The sequence below is a fragment of the Epinephelus moara genome, chromosome 4, assembly GCF_006386435.1.
Source record: "Epinephelus moara isolate mb chromosome 4, YSFRI_EMoa_1.0, whole genome shotgun sequence".
Lineage (NCBI taxonomy): Eukaryota > Metazoa > Chordata > Actinopteri > Perciformes > Serranidae > Epinephelus > Epinephelus moara.
Genome location: NC_065509.1, coordinates 37,203,935 through 37,228,054, shown reverse-complemented (window position 1 = coordinate 37,228,054; position 24,120 = coordinate 37,203,935). Strand labels below are relative to the sequence as shown.

The window sequence follows — 24,120 nt, the reverse complement described above, 5'->3', positions numbered from 1 at the left end:
ACAAAACAACAAAGGAAAATCCTCCCAGTTGTTGAACTTTACTACAGAATCCCATTCAGTGGGGATATTTGGGTCATATTTGGATCTGTTTACTTGGACACAAAATGCTTGGGAGCCCCTCTTACAGGCTGTCCCCACCCTGAGGGAGTCCATTATTGTTCCAAGTGCTAACTCATTTCTGGTATCTTGAAAATACTCTTTAACAGAACCCACACTGATATTAATTGGACACAAGTGGACTCACAGCCCTTTTATTTTGAAGTCTAATGTGACCTTAATCAGCAGTGTGTGAGACCCGCTGCAGGTGTGTCCTCCCTGGAGTGAAACTGTCAGAAGAAGAGATTGCTGTGTCCTCCCTCAAATAGATGGCTGTGTGTGTGTGTCTGTGTGTCTGTGTGTCTGTGTGTCTGTGTGTGCGTTTTGGTGGGTGGAGTTGCCTCACCAGGAGAGCAAAGATGGCGCTGTCCCAAAAACACAGGAAGCTGCAGGGTGGGTTTAGAGGGGGTGTTTTGCTACAAATGGGAAAGGATCGTGAGAACAAGTGTTTCCAAGTGTGTGTGTGTGTGTGTTTATGTGTTTGTAACCATGCATCTTTCTTACACCAGCTAGTGTGTACATGTAAATAAGTCTGTTAGTTATGTGTGTCTGAGCACTTGAAAGGATGTATATTTAAAACACAGTACTGTCTAAATATGTGCATGTGCGATGTAAGCATATTGTATTTGTGTTGTGTGTGAGAGAGAGATAGAGAGAGTGCCTGGGACAATCAGGGTGGAGAGGAAACGGTGACACCCAGAGAGAGAGGGAGAGAGAGAGGGAAGGACTTTGGCTGCGGCCCTGTGAAGGATACAGAGGCACAGAAACAAAGAGAGAGAGAACCTGGGAACAGGAGAGGAGAGCTCAGCTCAGGTTGCATCCAACAAAGAGTTTGTCTGAGAGCAGAGGGGAGAGAGGCAGGACGACTGAGAAGATGGGGAGAGAGTGAAAGGGGGAGAAGAAGAGAAAGAAGGAATGATCGAGGAAAAGCAGGTGGAAGAGGGAAGATAAGGAAGGAAGCCACTCGAAGGAAGAAAAGGTGAAGAGTGAAAGTTGGAGTAATTTGAGAAAGGAGACGTAGGAAAGCCAGCCACAAAACCAGGTGGTGTCACGTTTCTGTCGAGCAGGTATCCTGATTTACATGTTGTGTATTTCTGCTGTGTGTGTTTACTGTGTGTGTCTGCATGTTTGTATGCAGGGAAAGTTGTTGAGCCCTTCCTTTTCATATCAGTAAAATGGGACTTTGTTATCTCTAATACAGTACTTCTATATTTCTGTGTTTGCCTGACAGACAGACCTTGAAAGAGTTGTTCAGGTGTGTGTTTGTGCGTGGGTGTCAGAGAAAGAGAGAGACTTAATGTGCTGTAAATGAAGAGGATCTTGACCTTATCTCTAATTACCTGTGGGTGTGTGTTCTTGTACTTCTATCTATGTGAGGACCCATTAAAACTTTACACCTTATGAGGACATGGACTATCAGGACAGTTTGTCTTTAGGTCTGCACGTAGTTGTTTTTGTATACAGACTTGGTTTAAGGTTTAAGGTTAGAATTGGGCAGGAATAGAGTTAAGAGTAGAGAAGTCTCTGAGTTAATGAGAGCAGACGTACTAGAAGTACTAAGTATTTAAGTGTGTTTTCATGTGTGCGTGCCATGCTTAGTGAGCCAGACTTTTTTGTGTGTGTGTGTGTAATGCCAGTTGTTTGTCTGTAATAACAGTATGATTTTGAATGAATTGGAAAGAGTGTGTGTATCATGGGTGTGTTTGAGTTAAGATCTTGTGCAGTTAATGGACCTGACCTCGCGTTGCCTTCTGTCTCTGCCAACAGCCTATTTATCCCGATGAAACTGTGTGTGTGTGTGTTGTGTGTGCAGGACAACCTCAGTGTGTTTCTGCGCGGCTGCGAGGAGTTGGGACTGAAAGGCTCCCAGCTGTTTGACCCTGGAGACCTGCAGGACACGTCAACACGCCCCACCGCCAAGTAAGTCTCTAAGATTCAGTGTTACCTTACTGCTCAACAGGTGCAGGAAACATTTTGGCCTTCATTGTAGCTCAGAAACTGACATCCATAGAAAGGTTTGGTCTCATTTTGAATCTAAGCATCTGCAGATCATTAACATAACTGATATGTTTTGATTCAGTAAAGTGAGAGGAGAGGGAGGTCAGTAGGGGTTTTATTGGATTCTGTGTTGAAGGTTTGCTTCCATATCTATGCTGGTTACATCTTGAAAATGTAACCTGTGTATTGTCTCCTTATAATTCCATTACTGTCACGCATACATGCTGGACACACAGCCTTCCCTGCACTCACTGTTCCCCAACAACATTCCCCCAGACACACCTGATGGAGATCCGCACTCTACTAAGTGCACATTTCTAGTTACTATATTATTTTATAAGGCTGTCAGCTGAAAGTTGAATCATCAATCAGATACTCCTTAGTTAAACGTGCAATATGTAATTTTCTGCCGCTAGGGGTCTCAAACCAAAACAGTAACAGAAGACAGAGTTGGATGACGTCAAACTGCTAGTTACTTAGCTTTACAGTTAGCGATGGCTTCTCCCTCTCTGCTGCTCTCTCTTGCTCAGTGCATCTTATGTTTAGCTATTCCTCTGCCTCTTTTATAAATGCAGTTCATTTACCGGCATCAGCTCAGCATTATAGAAACCTATCGTTAGATGTTGTTGTTAGCCAGCCTCCGCTCCACACCGCTCCGCAGCGGAGGCCGCTGGCCGGAGCACTGGTGCCCCGGCGGGCAGCAGTGCTTGCAATACACTGGTGGAAATGATTCATATTTCGATGACATCAGCCAGATGTTTGCTTACCTGTTTAGTAGAACACATGCGGGGTCGGCGTCGAATTGTAGTCCTAGATTTTCACGAAGCTCTCTCCATCTCGGAAAGGCCACACCAATATTTATCCTTGATATAGCTCTCTTCTTATCCCAAATTCTTCTGGGATCGCTTGGTTGACCCGTACGTTTCTGTTTTACTGGCTTGCACTGGAAGGTGCAGCAACCGTCAATGCATTATTTTACTGGCTTGCACTGGAAGGTGCAGCAACCGTCAATGCATTATCATGATCCATGACGAGTTAGCTTAGCCTAGCAACAGTAACGTTCATTCTCTGACGTCTCATCCGGTCTGCTTCTTCTTCTTCTCCTTCATTTAATGGCTATGGTAGCTGGAGTTACGTCGCCATTGACATGCGACCTAATGACACGGTCCGTAACTTTTATTAATATTTCATATTTATCTGGGTTTGAAAAATTGTTGGAAACATTTCTGATAATCAAAGTACACAACTAAACAAAATATATAATATTGGTTTAGTCGTTTCTAGACATTTTTATGTGGAAAAACTACTAAATCAAGTTTTCAATTTGAGCAGTTGTCTTCTTTTTTTTTCTTTTTTTTTCAGTCAGTGTACTTCTGGGGGCATTTCAGTTGCCAGATGTAGCTGTAGAGTAAGCACTCCTCACTTTCAGGCTGCTGTCTGGTACAGGCTGCTGCAGACACAGACCCAGAACCAGAGGCAGCTGCCTGGAGGAAGAAAGGCTTTGCCCAAGCAGGCTCTGAGATAAAGTTATCTTCTGCCCTCTAAAGTGCTGAATTTTCAGCTCACAGTCTTGGCAAGAAAATGTTGTTGTACATTTCCGATCCGTCAGAAGCATAGTTGGCATACGTGAGCTTGGAGGGCTAACTTGGTCTGTTTACTTGTTACGGGAATGTCCCTGTCACCCTGAACGTCCCTAAACATAAATATTAGAATGTATTCATATATATAAAAGAAAAGCTTTTAATACACCAATCTCTCTCTGCTGAGAACTCTATACAGAAAGCTGTTAAACTGTCTGACTGAATACTGTCAGTGAATTCACGTCATCTGTAAAGCTCATAGGATCTACGATTTCAAGGCAATGTTTTCATTTCTCATATTTTTGGATGGTTACTTAAAAAATGACTTTTCTTGAAATGAATGTTATCTTCAGACTTTTGCGCTCTGTGTCTGTGTTAGTATCTTGTTTCTTGCCTGCATTGCCTTTGAAGAGAGACCTGGACAAGGCGGCATTACAGAACAGTGTTATGACTACAAATACCAGGTGTTTTGTAGATGATCTAAAGTAGACTTTTATCTGGTTAAATAAAGGTTTGAGATCTTTGTGCTTTGGTGAACAAAATAGAAAGAGGGTGCTGTGTTTTTAAAGCAAAAGAATGTAAAGCTTTTTTAGTTTCTGTTACAAGTAGATGGTAGAATCCTCTTCAGTAGAGTAAAAGAAATGAGGCACAGGTGGAGAGGACACAGTTTTGGGAAAATGCAGATTCATTTTGGTGTGCTGTGGTGGATAATATGTATAACAGTTGATTGGCCTGAAAGTTGAGGTTCAAAGTTCAGTCTTGACCTCAAAAACATTTGAAGAAACAGTCTCACTTCACGGTCTGTTTAGTAGCCGTTTTTAAGTTCATCTGCATATTTTAGACATTTTGAACTGAATACAGACTTGTCCTTTATTAAGTGGATGGACCGAGTGTTGATGATGATGAACACTTCAGTTGTGTGTCAAAGGATGGCTTGTCTGTTTCACTGATTGTGTGTCACTCTCCATCAGTCACCCTGTCTGTCATTCTCTGCATCACACAATCACCCAGTTCACTGCCAAGATAAATAACTAACTGGGAGTCAATGGAAGTTTTCAGAGCCTGTGTCAGTGAAGCAACAATACCATATCTGTTTGACACAACTGGTCTCTGTCCAAATACAACACTCACTCTCTGAACCATGACTCCTACTTTGTTGCTTGGTAACAAACACAAGTGCATGTAGTTGTTTTATATATATATATATATATATATACTGCATGTGTTTGTGTGAATGTGTCAGTGTGTGTGTGGCATGTGCTGTCCTCATGTATCAACAAGGTTTCATTCACAGAAGGGTTTAGAAAAGTGCTGCTGGAGATGGTTGGAGAGAACAGGGGCAGTGCTAATCTTAGCTGGTCTCAGGAGGAGCTGCTTGACTGGTTCTGTCGGGACAAGGAATTCTTTCAAAGCAGTGTTGTGTGTGTGTGTTTGTGTGTCTGTGTACACTATTGTTAAAGCAGCCTTTGTTTTCTCAGCATGAGTGCAACCGTCACCCTGTTGCATGCATTTAGCTCTAGTTTAAACAGGACTCTGGTGTCCCTTTCAGTAATGGTGCACTTATTCCTGCTTGTGCCTTATTTACGTTTCTTCAGTAATGATGTAATGTTATTCTTAGCATAATTTTTTACAAATATTTTTCCTCAAATATAGCTTAACATTGACTAGTAACACACAGGAGACACCATAAATGCAACAGTAATGTGACATTTACATTTTACAAACTTGAATGTCACAAATGTTTGTTTTTGATAATATTTTCAAAATCAGAGGAACAATATGTGTGTGATGGCTAAAGGTTGTCAAGTTTGAATGAATTTGAATTAAATTGTAGCATGTTGAAATAAATTTAAATGCAACTCGGGCTGGGTATCGGTTATAAAATGACCATGCCAGTACCCTTAAAGTGATCCCACTACCACTGACATACTTAATTCGAGACCCATAATGTGAATGGAGTGGCGTATAGTATAGCCATATTTATGAATGTTTTGGTGGCATCTTGGCACACTGAACTGTCAACCCCGTCAAATGTAGCGCGTTCAACTTCACCACATCACAGACTGTGAGGGTTGTAGCTGCTGCGGGAGTGTGAGCTCTGAGTTGGTAAGAGTCCGTCCGCACACACACACGGTGACATTTTGGTGTCGGTGTGAGTTTGTTGGAAATGCTTAACGGCTCAGTGTTGGATGTTCGCAGCTGTTGCTGTGTAAGTTCATGCTAACCAGGCAGACATTGAACTGACCGTTCGCTGGGGGGAGAGCAGCTTTGTAGACCGCAGCAGCAGAAAGTTTGCTGATCTGGCAGGGAGGAAGAGGGCTCCGGGATCAGACCCTGGACACAAAAAGAATCAAATGCAGGTATTGTATGACTGGAGACGTTTCCGTACTACTTGGTACCGGGTTATTTAGGTTGATACCTTGGTATTGAGTACCAATACCCAGCCCTAAATGCAATTCATGTAGCCTTCTGTAAAATATACTGCAGTTCCACAAGATTTCACTCCCCATTCTTCTTAATTTGATAAAAAGCTGTGTAACTGGTAACTTGGCAGAATGCAGCTGTGAAGCAGCTATTGACGGCAGCTCCCACAGTTTATGATTTTTTTCCTGTCCCACTTTTTTGTAGCTTCTTGCTTCAGCACGAGTACATTTTGCCACGTAAAATCCTTTCTGACCATGTGTTGGTCATTTGTGGAGTCTCTGCTGCCTGACCTGAGCAGCAAGCTAAAGTTACAAAGCAGTTGTCTTTTTAGAAAGTCAGTTAGCAGATTGTGAAATATGGAATTTTTCCCTACATCGAAGAGTAGTTTAAATTTAAATTTAAAGTGACAGCCCTGATATATGTAATTAAAAAATACTTATTACAAATTGATACTGCGAAAAGAATAAAACAGGAACCAAATTAATCAGTCTGATCTTAGATATAATGCATCGTCTTTTTCTGTGAAAGATGATCTTTATACTGAACAAATATTCATTCACTGTAGAGATATCATCATAAGCAATTTCTACAGTTAGCACAAACTGAAAAAGGAAACACTGGAGTCATTGTTTCAGAGGCCTTGTGCTATTTCCACTTGTTATGTAACCCCTGTGTCGTACAGGATGATCATTTTGCAGCTTTTACCAATGACAGGAAGCCGTTTCGGTGCTTCACCCCTCTGAGTCTCCGGACAGGTGTTTACTCATCTAGGAAACAGCTTTAGACAGGGATCCGTGAAGACAGACAGGTTCTGATACACTATGAGCTCAGGCCTGAAATACCTCCTGTTCCTCTGCGTCTTAATGGAAACAGATCGATTTTCAAGATAAGTGACAGTGTGACAGGCAGTCGAGGAGAGGAGAGGAGAGGAGAGGAGCTGTGTTTCCATTCGGCTGTCTGGCAAAGTTAAGACAAAGTTTTGAAATGCAGCAAAAAAAACAAACTAGCAAAAAAATGAACTTTTCAAAATGAGAAGTGTTTTCCTCAGCTGGGTAGAAATAAATATGATGAAAATGCAAAACCACAAGTAAACACAAGCCCCTCGGGATTTCATTAATATTGATTAATATTGAGGTACGACTACTCTTTACTGTCAGCAAGTATTGGGAATTATTTCATACTGTCATCTAAAATAGTTTTTGTGGTAATATTTATGGGAATAACATTTAAACCACCCATCAAACAACATAAACACTTTTCCACAGCCAGATAAGAGTCTTTGTCATAGCAAATAAATCGGTTTCTGTTGTAATGCTTTGCACTTTTTCGCTGATGAAACTTTAGGTGATGTGATGTTTCCCCTTAGCTTTTCTGAATTTATAAATATTAAATTGAAAGTAGAATACAATAAAAAGGATGACAAAAATACACCATAAGTTCATCATTTATTTCTTCATAAAATCTGTCTACTCATTCTCTTAAAGTGCTGTCAAACAAGTAATGTATTTTGCAGAATTTTCATATAATTTCCGTAAAGATGTCATCCCTAATTTTGCTACTGATCTTAACCATTATACTGACACTCTATAGTACTTTTTTTAGTTTGTAAAAGGAGCAAATAAAAGCTGTATATTATCTCCGAAATAAATATGGTTTTAATACGGTAAAAAATTGTACATTGTACAACTTTGACATTTATGTTTCTGTGTGTTACTGATTATTCTTTGACGAAATCTTGTACGCTGCCTCTGAGACAAGATAGACAGAAAAGAAAGGGGAAAAAATATGCCTCTAACTATGATCTAATACCTGCTGTTTTCAAGGTTTGCTTCTATGAGGTAACAGCAGAGAAAAGCAACCTGTCTGTGTTTATTTAGTCATCTGACAGACAGAGAGGATGAGGAGGAGGAAGGAGGAGGGGGGAGATTTACAGATCATTCCCTCCAGCTACTCTCTCCTGGCTCTTCCCCTCCTGTTTTACCTCTGTCTCTCTCTCAGGTCACTGCTGTCATGGAAAAGCCACGCAACTGCAATTTGGGTGTCTCTGTTGTGTTGAGTGAGTTGGGCTTTGTGACCCTCAGGCCTTGGAAACTATTTATAAACAGTCTCATAATTTACAGAGGATTCATTATTCAGAGATAAAACAAAATGCTCATTATTTTCTCTATTCTTTAATTAAGGCTTTTATTTAGCAGATGTGGCTGTTGTCTGACATCAGCGTTGTGCTATCATGTAATGAAATCTAAACTTCTTACAGTTCCTTCAAGTTTTGTTCTGTTTTCCATCTAAGATAATCCATTTCCCACACAAGATCGTGCAGTACTTCATCCTTACAAGCTGTTTTGTATCCAAGATTATCTGTTGCGTGTTTACTTGGGTTGCCGGTAGATAAAGCTACAATGCAATAAATAGTAAGGACCTGTTACACTGGAATTACCTACAGATAAGGGTGTTATGGTTAACAACAGGACCCGCTGCTCACAGTCAAGTTCATTGGTTGATTCAGCTCTGTCTGAGCTGTATCAGGTACAGTATAAAAGTTAACCTATTTCCAATAAAAGTTTATTTAAATTAAAAATATGGGAACCTGTATTCCAGGTAAAGCAAACCCATACATGGCAGTGTGTTAACTATAGACAGTTGTTTGTCTTTATAAGGTGGTCTGCAGTGGCGAAAAATAGTTACAGTGGGCCCCAGTGCACGCTTTTAGGACGACCCCTAAGGCACACTACTTACTTGTTATGCGCCTTAACTAACTACCGTATAATGTTATCGTCACAGGATCAAATAGAGACTTGACATTGTATAACACGTTTGGTAAAAATACCCCAAAAAGTGAGGAATTATTTGTTTAATTGAATATTTTTATACCTTATTTATAGTTTATGTAGAGTAAGCATATATTGTAGATTTTATACCATACTTTGTTATAGATTGATACATGGCACCATTTTAATTAAATAAGTTTTTCTTTGAAGACAGGCATATTTCCAAGGTAGTTTAAGGGCCAACACTCTGTGGCCCCCCTCATCTCATGGGCCCCAGTGCAACTGCTCTGCCTGCACTGTTTATATTTACGCCCCTGGTGGTCTGTTATCATGTGTAGTGAACTAAGCATCCATATGAAGTTGTTAGATACCAGTAATGAGAGAAACATATTTAAACCATCATATTTTCCTGTTGACCAAATCCTGCAAAACGCTGCAGCCAGCCACCTCACAACCAGCACCAGAAAGAGAATTCATATCCCTCCCATCCTGGCGTCTCTCCATTGGCTCCTCTTCAAACCCATATCAATTTTGAGAATTTATTGATCGCCTGTAAGGCTGGTGTTGGGCTCGCACTTGGTTATATTGCAGAGCATTTAACTCAATAAGTCTGAGTACAGATGTAGAGCTTTTTTGGGCACAATCCACGCCAAAGCCTGAGGATGACCAGGCTTCTACATCAGGGTGCTTTGACTTTGCCTTGAAGTCTTAAGAATGTTTTAAAAGACTTTTCTAGACTTTTCAACTTTCCTTGTGTTTTAGGGGATGTTGTGAGATTATAAGCATTTTTAAATGCAGTATTTTTGATTCTTGATTTTGTGAGTTGCTTTGTATTTAACTGTGAAGGAGTGAGTTATAATTTTATCTTGAAAAGTGTCTGTTATGTGATTTGTGACCTTTCCTCAGGCTGTACAGATGTTTTGTGGTTAATGGCCACAGTTTCAGAAAGGAAGAGATGACGATGAGTTAAGACTAACACAGAAATCCAAGTCTTACTGTAAATGTAGTCATACCTCTTTGTGTCTATGTTTTTTTCCTGTTTCTCTGGTGCTGCTATGTCTCCTTCTCTTAGCCAAGAAGTATCTGTTTCCACAACACAAGTGTGTATTGGGGTCAGCTTTACAACTGCTTCATTCCACTTCCCATTTATAGCTTCAAGTGGTGATCCGCAAGATCCACAACTTTTCATTCTGGCAACATCTGTGGCGCTAAGTGGCCGCTGCTGCGGTGTTTCTGTGCTGCACCTCCCAGAGACCACTTGGCAGTCAAACCATGTGGCCACCACTGTGACATCTGTCTCCTCTGACTTTTTGTTGAAGACGGAATTTTCTTTGTGAATGATGCACGCTGGTACAGAATGGTCGATCTAGAAAGGCACTATTTTAATCTTTAATATAGTTTTTATTTCAGGTAGCTGAAGCTGAACTGCAGCCAGTAAACATTACTGCTGGAAATATTAAATAGATACATCACCAAACAATAAACTGGATCCAGATATGCGAGTGCAGAGTGTTATTTCTCACTGCGTGGGCTGCACTCTCTGCAGATTCCTCTATACTGTATATTTAAAAAGTTTTGTTTTTGCTGCTGTTTTGCATGAATCTGTGGGAGTTTGGTCGGTTTAAAAGCTGTCTGCTGTTATATTTATGTAAGATATCTCATTAAATAACACCAGAAGTCAATATCTCACTCTCTCTCCTTCTCATTCTCCCAGGGGAAGTGACTGCAGCCGAAAGCTCAAGAATGTAAGTGATACTTCTGGATAATTTGTTTGTGTGCTAAATAGTATGTCTGGATGTAAACTGTTATTATGGTCCAGTGTTTCTGTTTGTGCTGTGGCTGTCACACTCTTTCCTTTAGCTGCTCTTTTCATGTCTTCACCAGCTCTGCCAGCTCTGTTCATTCCACAGTCAGCTTTATGTGCTGTATTTTTCTACTAGAATATTAAGTATTTCTAGTCTGGCTTTATTGTTTGAAGCTATTCTGCTTTTAACATTTCTGGCTGTATTTCTTTTATCTACCCCATGTGGGGGTTTTTTCCACCAAATCTTTAAATTTCACGCACTCTCCCTGCTTTTGTTCAGTCCATTCTGTCTGGTAGCTCTACATATTCAGTTGATTGTCTGACATTTCACAACTCCATTTGATCTTCCTATTCTTCATATGTATTCTCTTTCATAGGGCTGCACAACAGTGGATTTTTTTGCCGATATCTGATAGGCTGATATATAACAACTCATTTGGCTGATACCGATACCCATATATTTTGCCCACCTAAGTTTAGTGATCATTAAGTCTCTTCTTTAGTGGCATTAACATCAAATTATGGATGCATAATCTTTTTGTGATGCCTACCAGCAGATGGAGACATGAAATACAGTGCTTTTTAGTGTATGTAATATTTATTCATTGTGCAAAATAAGAAAAAGCTTGTTGGCCGATTCTGATGGTTAATTTTTAAGCCAGTATTCTAGTTACTCCTCTTGCCTTGTCTACTTTACCCATTTACCAATTTTTACCTCTTTAAACACCAACACCATTTTCTGCTGTATTTACAAGGCTTGGATGGTATCCATTTTATTCATACCTTCATACCTTCCAAAAATTTCACCAGGGTATACAGTATATGACGGTATTTGTGTGCAGTGCAACTTGTCACATTAAAGGGATAGTTCAACATTTTGGCAAATTCACCTATTGCCGTAATCCCTATAGTCATATGGGTAGGTACATTACCTTTAATTATCAGTGCCTGTTGTTCTGAGATCGGTGGGGCAGAGCTGCCTGCTGCTCAGCACACAAAATAGAGGTGAACAGTACGGCCCCCTCTCTCCCTCAAAACTGATCAAATACACCATCAAATGACTCCAAAACGCTCTAGTGGACAACTTGTAGCTTACACATTCACCACGCTATGAAATAATAATGTAATATTATGAGACAGAGCCTGCACTAAACATATGCTGTTTGAAATCACTCCGCCCAGCAAGTACTGTATGTCTGGAATGTAGTTCCGGCTGTGCATTTGGCTTCAAAACAACTCTGTCTCGTAATATTACATTATTATTTCATAGCCTTGTGAATGTGTAAGCTACAAGTTGTCCACTAGAGCGTTTTGGAGTCATTTGATGGTGTATTTGATCAGTTTTGAGGGAGAGAGGGGGCTGTATCGTTCACCTCCATTTTGTGCGCTGAGCAGCGGGCAGCTCTGCCCCACCAATCTCAGAACAGCAGGCACTGACAATTAAAGGTAATGTACCTACTCATATGACTATAGGGATTATGGCAATAGGCGAATTTGCCAAAATGGTCAACTATCCTTTTAAGGCTCATTTATACTCCCTTTACGTACGGAACTAGATACTTTCGTCACTGCTCTATACTGTAGCTCCATGTATCCTATATGGTGGCATAAAAAACAGCCACCTGATGGCACTAGAGGGCAGAGTCACAGTTTTCACACAACAACAAACAAGGCGGCAGTGGAGGATGTTGTAATATTGTACCGTTAAACAGAGGCAGCATTGTACACAGCCGTGGTCTGTGCATCCAATATATACATATATCCCCGACTGGTGGACATAATTTTCTTTTCACTATATTACACATTTGTTCAGTTCCACAATTATTTAAATTTCTTTGTCGTCTCCTGTGGTTGTATCTTGCATGAACTACACTCTACTGCCTCCACAGTCTCCTGTGGCACTACTCCTTTTTGTCAGAATCTGTAAGCTTTCAGAAAACGAGAGTACGGACAGAATGCTCCAACCATCTCCATATCTAACGCTGAGCATACATGAGCCCTTAGTCGTTGAGTTAGTAAGTCCACTGTTTCAACAATCACCAACTCTGGTTTGATCAAAATGAAACATTAATTCATTGTTAGATGTGAAACAGCACTATTTTTCCCTGCGGTCTCTCTCTGCTGTTGCTGGCTCGCAGTTTACAGTCCTTCGAGGTTATCCCCGCCACTGACAGTTGCCATGTCTGTCAGCTCAGCTGACTGTTCTGCCAGACTGACCTCTGGAGGCATGATGTGAACTACATACACTACATCCTCATAACAGCCTCTTCAATATGAGGTTAAAAGAAAGCGGAGCATCTGTTTTTGTGATGGTTTTGAAAATCATACTTAATACCCTAGTATACCATAATACTGTGACACCGCCCAAGCCTAACACCTGCTGTCTTCTTCTGCATATCCTATCTTTCCTGCCTATTTTAGTTCTCTGTGTATGTGTTGTTCAGTCTCCCTTTTAAATATTCAGTTGCACAGTCCAAGTGATGTCTGTTTTTACTCAAATGTACCTCCACTCCCTCTTCTTCTTTTTCTATTAATGCTACTTTAAGAAGTAGAGCACATAATGCAAGCCCTGCCCACTCTGCAGTCAAAGCAGGGCTCCTCTCTCTCCCTCTCTGTGATGCTGCTGTGCACTGTACAACTTAATGTGTCGAGCTGCAGAGCTGGCCTGCTAGCTCATTTAGCTGACTACACACAGGGGCTCTCAGCCACCCCAGCCAACATTTGCAGCAAGAGCAAACGGCCCACAAACTCCCCGCAGCTAAAGGCTTTAGCCAGGACCTGCTACCACAATATGGTACTACGCTATGGATCTATGACCCTGCAGACTCAGGCTGAGGACTAGGATTTCAAAGCAGCTGTCTCTGCAGCACATCACATATTGAGAGGTGAAGGAACTGCACTGAGAGGAATTTGCTGAATCGGTGATGAAGGTGTTGTTTGGCTGACTGGATGCTGAAGTATAAAGAGGGTGTTGCAGGGATGGGTGGAATATTGAGATCATCATGAGACGATGGTTTAGCAGTCGTGAACAAGGAAGGCTGCTTGTGTGTGTTTGTATTGTGATGACTAGCATGTGAAATCTGTATCTATGTGTCATTACAGGTCTCTGGATTGTGACATGTGTGGGCTTGTGTTTACATTGTAGGGGCGTTTTGGGGTTTATTCATGCCACACATGTTGTAGCACTTAAATGTGTGTTCACATGAAACAAAGGCATGATTGTTGTTTTTCGCTGGAACCTCTTTGACAGGTCTTTCCACATCTGTCAGATCAGACGGCTGCTGAAACTGAAGTGGTAAAGCAAGGGTGTCACTGTGCATTACTTCACCGTCAAGCCTGCTGTTTATATTTCTGTACGTCAAAACTCCACTGACATGTTTTTATTAACTACTGTCGACAGATGCTCGTGCCCAAGTTTCAGTTTTTGTACAGTTGTTTGTTGTAGGGTTAGTGTTGCATGTCTGAGTCATGCAGAGAGTACAGTTGTGGCATGTTTTCCCATTCAGCTTGTGCAGTTGGGATCAATATGGATCCGTTTAAAGCACACTAGTAAGCAACTGAAACACATTTGGTGCTGACCCACTTCCAATGGGTGCTGGCACGGATATTATCGTTATACTGGTGACACAGAAACAATAAACTCTGCTGCTCAGGGAAAGTGTGCAGATGATTAGGCATAACCACAGCAGGTGCAGTGTAAATTTAGCACTTTATTTGTAGATTTAGATTAGTGGCATTCTGTGCTTTAGCAAGATGAAATATCATGTGCATGTGTGGTTTTGATCTATAATGAAAAGAGTTCTGGATTGATCCTGGTGATCTGGTGTCCACCTTAGAAGTACCCTTGAGAAAAAACATGAAATCCCTTTGTGCAGTGAAGTTGCATCTTAGCTAGGCTGGTTCTCTGCTTTGGACTACAGAGATGAATTTCCCCTCAGGAGTCAGCACAGTATCACACAGAAAAGACTTTGTGCTTCTCCTGAGCAGCAGGCCAGTTCCTTTACTCTTCCTCCAAGTGTGTTTGAACGGCAGCAGAGGGTGTTTACACTGACAGTATGACTGAAATAAACACATTAAGCCATGCTGAGCTTTCTTATCAAAGCAATCCCTGTGGAGTGCCGGTTGACATGGACACAGTAAATATAGCTGGGAACGCTTGGCCAACAGTGCTAAAGGTGCAGCCCTGTGTGATCTCCCTGTGGCTTCAGACAATCTGTACATTCTGCATTTTAGGCATTTAGCTGACTCCAAAGGGAGTCACATCGAATGCAGCAATCTTTACTTCCTCATTCACATTCAGCATTACTTCAGGACATTAGGTTACAAGGAAGAGTCAGAGGTACAACCCCCTTCAGCTACTGATTTTCACAGGGTTTCTGTGTTGTAAGGAGATGAGATTGACCTGGTAATTTATGTACTTGAGGCTACACTAGCTAACACGCAAATATAAATCACTGTAACCCCTGAAGGGATGCTGTATTTTAGCAGCAGAAGTGCCTGTGAACGGTTTCAGGGTCAGAACAATGGCTCAGTCTTGTTGTGTTTGTGCAGGACACATTAGCTAACATGTTGCTTCTTTGGAGGAGGCTGGATTGTCATGACCAGAAAACCAGTTTGTATTGCTTTATAGAAAAGTGAAGGGAAAAGAGTGGAGACTTTTTTCAAGTGTTTGCTTCATGCACTTTCCTGTGATAAGACTATGAGTTGACAAATTATTATTGGTAGCCATTTAACCTATTTGGAAGACAAGTAAAAGTGTCCATGTGTTGGCTTTGTGTACTTGATTGAATTGCACAAATTGTCTTTTGAAAGACATTAAATTACAATACCCGAATGTTTTGCAATTTTACTCATTTTATGGCAATCATTGGTTTGGAACAGCCAACTCAGGCTTCAAACAAATGTGCTCATTGTACCTTGAATGACATGTTTTGTCTTGACAGTAATGGACAGTATGTCTGGATCCAAGGTATCATTATGAAGATCTTTGTCTTCAGTGAGGAAGTTGCATTTAAGATTGCAGTCATAATCACTGGATGACCTGCGTTGCCATTGTTTTAAACAAACCTTAACAGTTTTCTCTTTTTGTTAGTGTTTCATGAATAAGATTGCATCTGAAGCCTTAATTGGGTAATGACTTTAGAAGTATAGCATGTGTTATCTATTATTTTTATTTTATTTTATTTATTTATTTTTTAAATGAACATGTAGAGAAGGTGGTGGCACAGTGGTGCAGTGGTTAGCATTGTTGCCTCACAGCAAGAGGGTTACTCTGCTGGAGGGGTAAGGGGTTCAAACCTCAGGGTGGGGGAGCCCTTCTGTACAGAGTTTGCATGTTCTCCCCGTGTCAGCGTGGGTTTTCTCTGGGTACTCCAGCTTCCTCCCACAGTCCAAAGACATGCAGGTTAATTGGTGACTCTAAATTGTCCGTAGGTGTGAATGTGAGTGTGAATGGTTGTCTGTCTCTATGTGTCAGCCCTGTGATAGTCTGGTGACCTGTCCAGGGTGAACCCTGCCTCTCACCCAATGTCAGCTTGGATAGGCTAGGTTTCTTTACAAAGTATCATCTCATGTTGATGATGTGTGATGGTATTTTTTTTCTCCCCTTTCAGGTTTTAATCACCATCTACTGGTTGGGTCGTGCTGCCAACGGCTGTACCTCCTACAACGGTCCCACGCTGGACCTGAAAGAGTTTGAGGGCCTGCTGTCACAGATGCGAAAGGTTTGTTTAGTAACGTCTACGCCTAAAAATATCATGAAAATGTAAATCTAAAAGTACAGGGGCAAGTTAGTCAGTTGTTTCTGTTGTATTACAAATCTCCTAGCAACCACAGCTGGTATAAAGGGTAGAGAGAGGCTGTCTTTTTCCTGTAAGCAGAAAATCACATTTGATCCCTGCAGTAACCAAATGTCTTGACGAAACACACAGATTACACTGGACCACTTATTTTTTTTGGATGCACTGAATGAGTGTGTGTTTGTTAAATGTTCACAGACTTCTCAGAAATCATCTCAGGCAGTGCGTAACACCCCTCACCCGAAGTCCAGGGATGACCTCTGTTCAATGGGGCTCTTTTGTCAATCATCTTGATCTGGTTCCACCCCTTTACTGACCCAAAGGGACAAAGAAAAGTTAACATTAGCAAGCCCTGAGAAAAAAAAAAACACACACACACATACAGACACACACACTCTATGACAACCACTCATAACCATGATGTCACCCCCATGCGATTTATTCCACAATGTGACGTCCCTTCGCTGTTCCATAAAACAGAGAAATTGCCGCCAACTCAGCAGAGTAACTTTCCCAGATGTTCACACGTTGCCACTGACCAAAACAAAGCCACGTTTCTATGAAACAGAAAGAGAGTTTAATAATAAATTGAGATTTGAAAATTAAGGAGAACACATCAGGTGCACACTTTCAAGATTAAATTGGCACTCCTCAGTTCACTTACTAGCCAAACCTTAAAAAATGATGATTGAAACACAAGAAGCAGGCATATGTTTGGCCCGCATGCACTCTTCTGCTTAGTCATTCTAAGTAGCTCAGAGTATGTGTGTCATTTAAAGGGTCATTTCACCTAAATTAGGTAAAAAAAATATACCAACCAAGTTACCGCAGGTGGTATCTAGCCATCAATAGTTTTGGTTCTATTTGCCTGGTTTTGCAATATCCACCTCTTAAATTTGTACATAATTCAAGTAAAGACAACCAAAGAAAAACTGACCATATGTCAGACAAAGATGTAAAGTCAGACGGGAATTCTGCTGCAGTACAGTCTAGTTGCAAACACAATATAGTTTGTGAGAGGTTAAGGAGTTGCATAACAGACCGGTGCAGGGGTCAGGAACAGGAAGTCTTTTGGTAGACAGGAAAGGCCTTTCCCCACCTTCCATTAGCTGCATAGACATGTTTCAACTGTGGACAGACAAAGGGAGGGGTCACTGAGGTGAAGAGAGAGATGCAGAGAGGGGTTTGAGCACAAGAAAAGATGCAGAGAGGAAGAAGTAGAAGAAAAAGCAACAGGACTAGAGAAAGTTGATGTAGGATCGTAGGATGTTTGTAGGGGACAGGACATAAACAAATTTTTCAGGTACTGTTTGACCTGGTAAAAATTAAATTCACACGACAGAAGTTTACTTGATGTACATTATGCAAAATGTTACGCATCTGTCCTTTTGTTACATGTTTTACACAAACGTACATTTTATATAACCTGGACATGTGTTTATGAATGTTAAGGAGGCAGACGAGGCAGAGAGCCCTAAACGCAGCATCCGGGACAGCGGCTACATCGACTGCTGGGACTCTGAGCGCAGCGACTCCCTCTCCCCGCCACGCCACGGCCGCGAGGACTCGTTCGACAGCCTGGACTCCTTCGGCTCACGCTCACGACAAACCCCGTCGCCGGACGTCCTGGTCGCCCGCGGCAGTAGTGATGGTAGGGAATAGTCTTTTTTTTTTTTTCTTTTTTTTTTTTAAACACACTACAACACTAGTTTGAATTTATGGTGAATGTGTGACATTGCTGCTGGTATGAACATCAATAAAATTAAAGGTTACAGGTTTGATTTGTTCAATAGCCATTGTGTCATATGTCTTGCGAAAGGGGAGTAATTCGGTACTGGCTGCTTTGTTTGGGCCAATTGTTGTGTTCAGATACAGTATATAGATAAATGAGGTGCATTGTCCCTCTGGTGCCACTGTAGTAAACCTTGTTGTTCTCCTCCCTGTGTTTTCATAGGACAACGCCCAGTGTTAGTCAAAGGCTATTTGAAATAATAAAGTAAATGATCTCAGTGCAGTGCCTGTTTTGAAGCCAAACTATGGCCATTGTTTCATTTTAGTTACAGCTATACGTCTGTGAAAGGGAAGAAAATCAGTACAGAAGCTGTTGCTGCTGTTGTTGTGGTCAAATTTAGCCTGTAGACACAGTGTATTGTAAATGAGGTAGGCTGTGCTTCCGCTGTGGCAAAGCCTGACTGTTCCAAAGTGTTCTGCATTTACTGTTGGTAAAAAATCTGTCTGCAGTTCAGTTTTAAATTGTAAAAATATTAGGAATCCAGTCTGCTATCATTTATTAATCCAGGAAAAGCCATGTACACCACAAGTCTTAAATTCTTTTCTGAAAAGCTGCTTATGTACGTCCTCCGTGTTTCTATCAGTTCTCAGATCAACCATATCTGTTGTCAATCCGCAATGTTGGAAAAAACATGCCCCAGCCTGGCTTCAATAACACATGCTGTCATGTCTGGTTTTGTTTCCAACACATTTCAGTTCTGTAATATTAACTTGGGCTCCACCAACATGACATCTAATGTCAGTTGAATCACATGACATAAAACAGAAGACATTCAATTTATTTGTCCTCATGGAAACAATGAAAATATCAGATTAAGTTGATTAGTTTGTGATTAAATATAGACTGATATTAAAACTGCCCACAACACCTCCTCTTTGCTTCCTTAAATTCAACTGACTAAAACGCACCAACACACTGAAGTCAATATTTCTAATATAATGTATTTAATCCATCTATTTTCCTTGTTTTTGGACAAAAAACAATATTAAAAATAAACCCTCCCATCATCTTTATATCTTTGGATTCTTCATTTCACTTTTAAAATGCATATTGCAGCAAATCTGTTTTATTTTACAGTCACTTTATCTATTTCTGCATCTGTGTGGGTTTATCTATTTATGCACAGCTTGTATGTGAATGAATGGGTGCCTCAGCCGTCGTGCGTGTCCAGCCTTGCAGGCTCATCGTGTTTCTGACACCTTTCAGTGTGGATTTCAAGCTCTGCCATTGACATCCACACAAAAGTGGCTCTGTGCTGAGAGTTAAAGCCTGTTGTTCTGGACTGCAGTTGTTTGATAACTCTTTTAAAGTGTAGAATGAGATGAGTGACCGCATTAGAGACAGAGGAAGACATGAATCATCCTGATACATTGGGATAAAGAGGTGTGTTTGTATGAGTAAAGCCTCTCAGTGGTTTTTGATCCGACACTTGACCCATCTGTCAGTGACGACCAAACTTCCAGCTTTCGGTTTGAGATTAAAAGACACAAATCCATATGATGGTACAGCCTCATCTTCAGTAATGAAATGTATAGTTAATACTTTGTAGACTTATTCATCTTTCAAGTGTACGAATTTGAATTCCTGAGTTAAAATAACTTGACAGTTAGAAGTTGCGCAGAAATATTAAATTTTCCTCAAACGCTAAATTATGATTTTCGCTTTCTTTTTACAGACGATTTCGTGAGCCTATTTTGACTGACAGCGGTATTTCTCACCTTGATTCCTACACCTTCTTCTCTAGATTTGCCCCTAAGTTTTCGTTGTGTTTCAGTCATTCAATCAATAGACTCTACTGGTGTTGATACACACACAAAGTACAGTTGATAATCACAGATACTAAAATGAACAGAATAATACACCACAAAAAGATATGACTGCATGTACGTAATCTTTATGTTTTGCTTTGTTTATTAGTCTTTTGTTTAAATAACCATATATTGGTATATGTAATTCAATACATCCAACACAGTAGCATAACAAGGAAACATAATGTTTACGACAAGCATGAGCTGCAAACAGCTGCCAGTTTGTTTAACGCTCTGCGCGGAGGTCAAAAATAGAGTTTGGCTGCATTGAAGTCGTTTATAATGCCAAGCCGACCATATGCTGTCATACAAGGCTGTTCATTGCTACACTTTATTTGAATTTGACCCTTTTAAATTTTAATGACAGCCTATAAAAGGTTACAGCAGTCGTCACAGAGCTTAATGTACGTTTTCATCTCAGAACTGCGTGTGGGAAAACACAGAGTGAAACCACGCATCCTGTCTGAGTGTGTTTTTGTTTTGAAGGAAGTGTGAAGGAAACTGCCGTCTCCAAAGCCCGAGCTGCTGTCACCAGCAGTCAAACTCACGAAAAACTTCACTGGATGTTGATGTTTGAAAATCCACCCTAAATAAATACTGAAAACTAAAGAACAAAACAATGAAAACATAGTTTCATAACAGCAAAAATATTCAATCTCCGTCAGTGGCAAACCTACAATTTTAATATCAGACACATCCAAAACAAGGGCCAGTAAACAGTCACATTTTTGATTGGCGTTCAGCAATCTGCAGAAACCCATCACAGCAGTGAAAGACAAAGTTTTCCTCTCAGTAGACCAGAATGCAAAGCTGTCACAGGCATCTAGATTTTACTGTACAAGCATTACCACAATCAATCTGTCCACCAACACTTGTAACCCACAGCTGATTAGTCACATCGTCAAGCTGCTGGTATTCTCATACGCCCACCTCTGATCCAAAGTAACATGATCTGTCAGTTTGGAAAAATGACCAAAATTGCCAACTGATTAAAAAATGAGGAGGCATGCTGGAGATGTGGACCAACCAAAAAAAAAACTGAATTACATTTTCACAAAGTGACTCGTGGAATGCTTTGAACAGCACAGATTGATGATGTATCACAACATGATCTGAAGTTGGAATTTCCTCAAGGCTTTTTAATTTATAACTGTCAGATGCACTTTGTGGCTCAGTCATGCAAACAGGGATAGAAGGTTAGTGTGTCACGACTAAGATGTACGCTGATATTGAGGGTATCATACTATCAGTGTTCGGATCAGACCCAGGAGGCACAAACTGGAGAAGTGAGAACAGGATAACAATGCAGTTATCATCCAATCACAGGGAGCTTTGAGTACACCCAGAACAACAGCATCCATTTATAACAAGCTCACAAACTTGACTCAGCCAGGTTTTTCCTGCCTTGACCTTTCAGACAAAACCCTTTCACTATTCAGCTCTGTAAAGTGACTTCACCCTGACAGCAATTAGGGGGCAGGGAGGGGAGTTTAATTCAGTCTCTGAAGGAGATGCAATATTGCAGATGCTCTTTTGTCTGGGCCAAGTTTGGTAGATGGATACTGTGTTGATAAATGAGACACTTTGTGCTTCTGGTGCTGCTATAGTAAAGCCTCTCCTCTTCTCTTTCTATTTTTGTAGGGCAACACCCATTGCTACTCAAAGGCTGTTTATAAGAATAAACTGGGTGATGTCACAGAGATGGTTTTTAGGGGTTTTTTTAATATAAGAAATTGTCCAGTATACAGGTTTTCTAAAAAAATACTGCACACATTTAAGTTGTGATTTTTGAAGTGAACTGAATTCGTCTGTTGGGTTTGTGTTTATAGTATAATTGTACAGGCCTGGCGAGCCACCAGGTCAATGGGAATCCCTGCCAGGGCAAAAAATATTTTTTCAATGCCAAAAATAACACAAAATGTCCATTCAGTCAGTGTTTTCCCTGTGGTTAGTTCACATGTCTGTAATAGAAGCAGGAAAGTCAAGTGTCAATTGTCTAAACTGCTAAATGGGGCGGTTGGGGCTCAGAAGGTAGAGCAGTTCATCCACTAGATCCCAAGCTTCCACAGGTCCTTGAGCAAGATACTGAACCCCAAATTGCTCCTGATGGCTGTTCCATAGGTGTGTGAGTGCGTTTAAGCCAAGTAGCAGGTGTCACCTTGAATGGTAACGTCAGCCACCAGTGTGTAAATGTGTGTGTGTGTGTGAATGGGTGAGTGTGACATGGAGTATTAAAGCAACTTTGAGTGATCGGAAGACTAGAAAGGCACCATCCAAGTGGAGTACCATTTAAACTCAGTAGTACACGTGATGTGGAGATGATGTTGCCAGTTGGATACAGACCGTTACAGACAGACTTAGGTTGTGAACGACACGCTAACATGCTGATAGATGCTGTGTTTTTGCTGAGCTAGACCAGAGCATATTCAGTTAAATCAGATCGATGATGCTGTTTTGCCCTCATTGTTCTCTGTGAAGTTTGCTGAAAGTGATGGAATATCGTCGTTTTATGTGGAATGAACACCGCACCAGACCCAGTTTAAAAAAGTAGGTTTTAAATGCTATGTACATGGCATGTTAGCAATCGGTCATATGAGGCAATTTGGCCTTGTATACTCAGAATAATTTGGCATACAGTTAACACACCAGTCATAATTTTGTTAAATTCAGCTCCTGGCATTTGAGTGTTCTTAACCGCTATTTTGGCGTAAGGAAACAACAGGAGTAACAGGCGAACAAGTTTTTAGTCAAAGTCTAATCAATGTTCACAGCCTGCAGCTATAACCAGAAATCGACTTGAGATGATGCCTACTTAGTTTTACTCTTTATTTTTTCTCACATGCTACTTGCTACAAACACTGGAGGCCCTGATTGGACACTATTAGGTTAATAGGCTTAAAATATTGTATGATAATAAGATTCTGCCAAAATGTATGCGACACAATCCGCTGGATCATTTCTCCAAAAAGGAGTTGGAGTCATGACTTAAAGTGCTGTGAAAGAGAAATGTTTTTTGTCCCTCGCAGACAGTCTTTGGCTGCGTGAGTACAGACGCCAGCTCGCAGAGAGCACACCAGAAAGTGTCTCCATTTATTCCACTTTAATACTAATAGAAATGTTGAGGGTCACTGTCACTATCACTCTTTACTTCCTGAACTGGACTCCACAGCTTTTACATTTCCTCTAGTATTACTGCATGTTGATGATTATCAGTGTAAATAAGTCTCTGTGAAGCTCTGCTACAGCATGGCACTGACCCATGATAAATGTTCCCTCAAGCTTCAGTATTCCCAGATGTGCAGAGCGAGCAGATCGCCCCGTAAAGACATATGTTGTTCCTTAAGGATGGTAGAGTCACTCATGTTTCCAATTGATGGGCGAAGAGTCATAATTGAACCACTCATTGTTGGAAGTGCAGATACCTCAAGGCCTCTTCTGGGCCTTGATCTGTCAATCTTTTAGACCACATAAAAATGAAGGAGGCTATTGATAGAAAGGGAGGATTTCACGGGTTCAAAATATGACGTTTGTTTCCAATGAGAGCTGCGGCTGCATCCACATGTATCAGTTCAGAACTACGAGAAGATTTTACGGTTTTGATCTGGTTGAAATTGTGGGTTGGAAAATATATACATTGAGTCATAAATTCAGAGGTCATAGATTGAGTATGCATTCATCCAGAGGGAGGGGAAATCCAGTAGCACATGTGCTGAACATCTTGGAGAGGAATTTTGCGGAGAGGAGACCTTGGGTAAAGCAAGGCTGCAGGTATCATTAGGGTTAGCATTAGCACAAAACAGCTTAATGAAGATGGACTGACTGGTATGCTAACTGTCCACTGGCGGTGGGATTTATCCTCATTTCTCTCTCTTGTACTCTGAGGATCACACACGGACATCTTGCGGAGGAATTTAAGACGCCGAGCGGGGAAAGTCCTTGAGCGATGCACTTCTGCAAAGCCAGGTGTTGCCACTGACATTAAAGAGCTAACAGTGTGTTTCAAATGTGATGCAGACAGACACAGTGGCATCCTAAGTGGATTCTTCCGAACT

General features: G+C 41.0%; 1 protein-coding gene across 9 annotated transcripts in view; it reads left to right on the top strand.

Annotated features, from left to right (window-relative positions):
• The window catches only part of LOC126388603 (LIM and calponin homology domains-containing protein 1-like), a 114,206-nt gene that overhangs the window by 57,820 nt on the left and 32,266 nt on the right, over window positions 1-24,120 (top strand). For 7 of the 9 annotated variants that reach the window (XM_050041801.1, XM_050041800.1, XM_050041803.1 and 4 more), the window contains exons 4-7: window positions 1,910-2,016; window positions 10,581-10,611; window positions 16,283-16,393; window positions 17,921-18,119. In XM_050041801.1, the coding sequence (XP_049897758.1) occupies window positions 1,910-2,016; window positions 10,581-10,611; window positions 16,283-16,393; window positions 17,921-18,119 (448 nt within the window). Of the gene's footprint in view, window positions 1-787; window positions 1,164-1,909; window positions 2,017-10,580; window positions 10,612-16,282; window positions 16,394-17,920; window positions 18,120-24,120 lie in introns of those variants that run through there. The other 2 variants (XM_050041806.1, XM_050041805.1) reach the window with 2 other exon arrangements.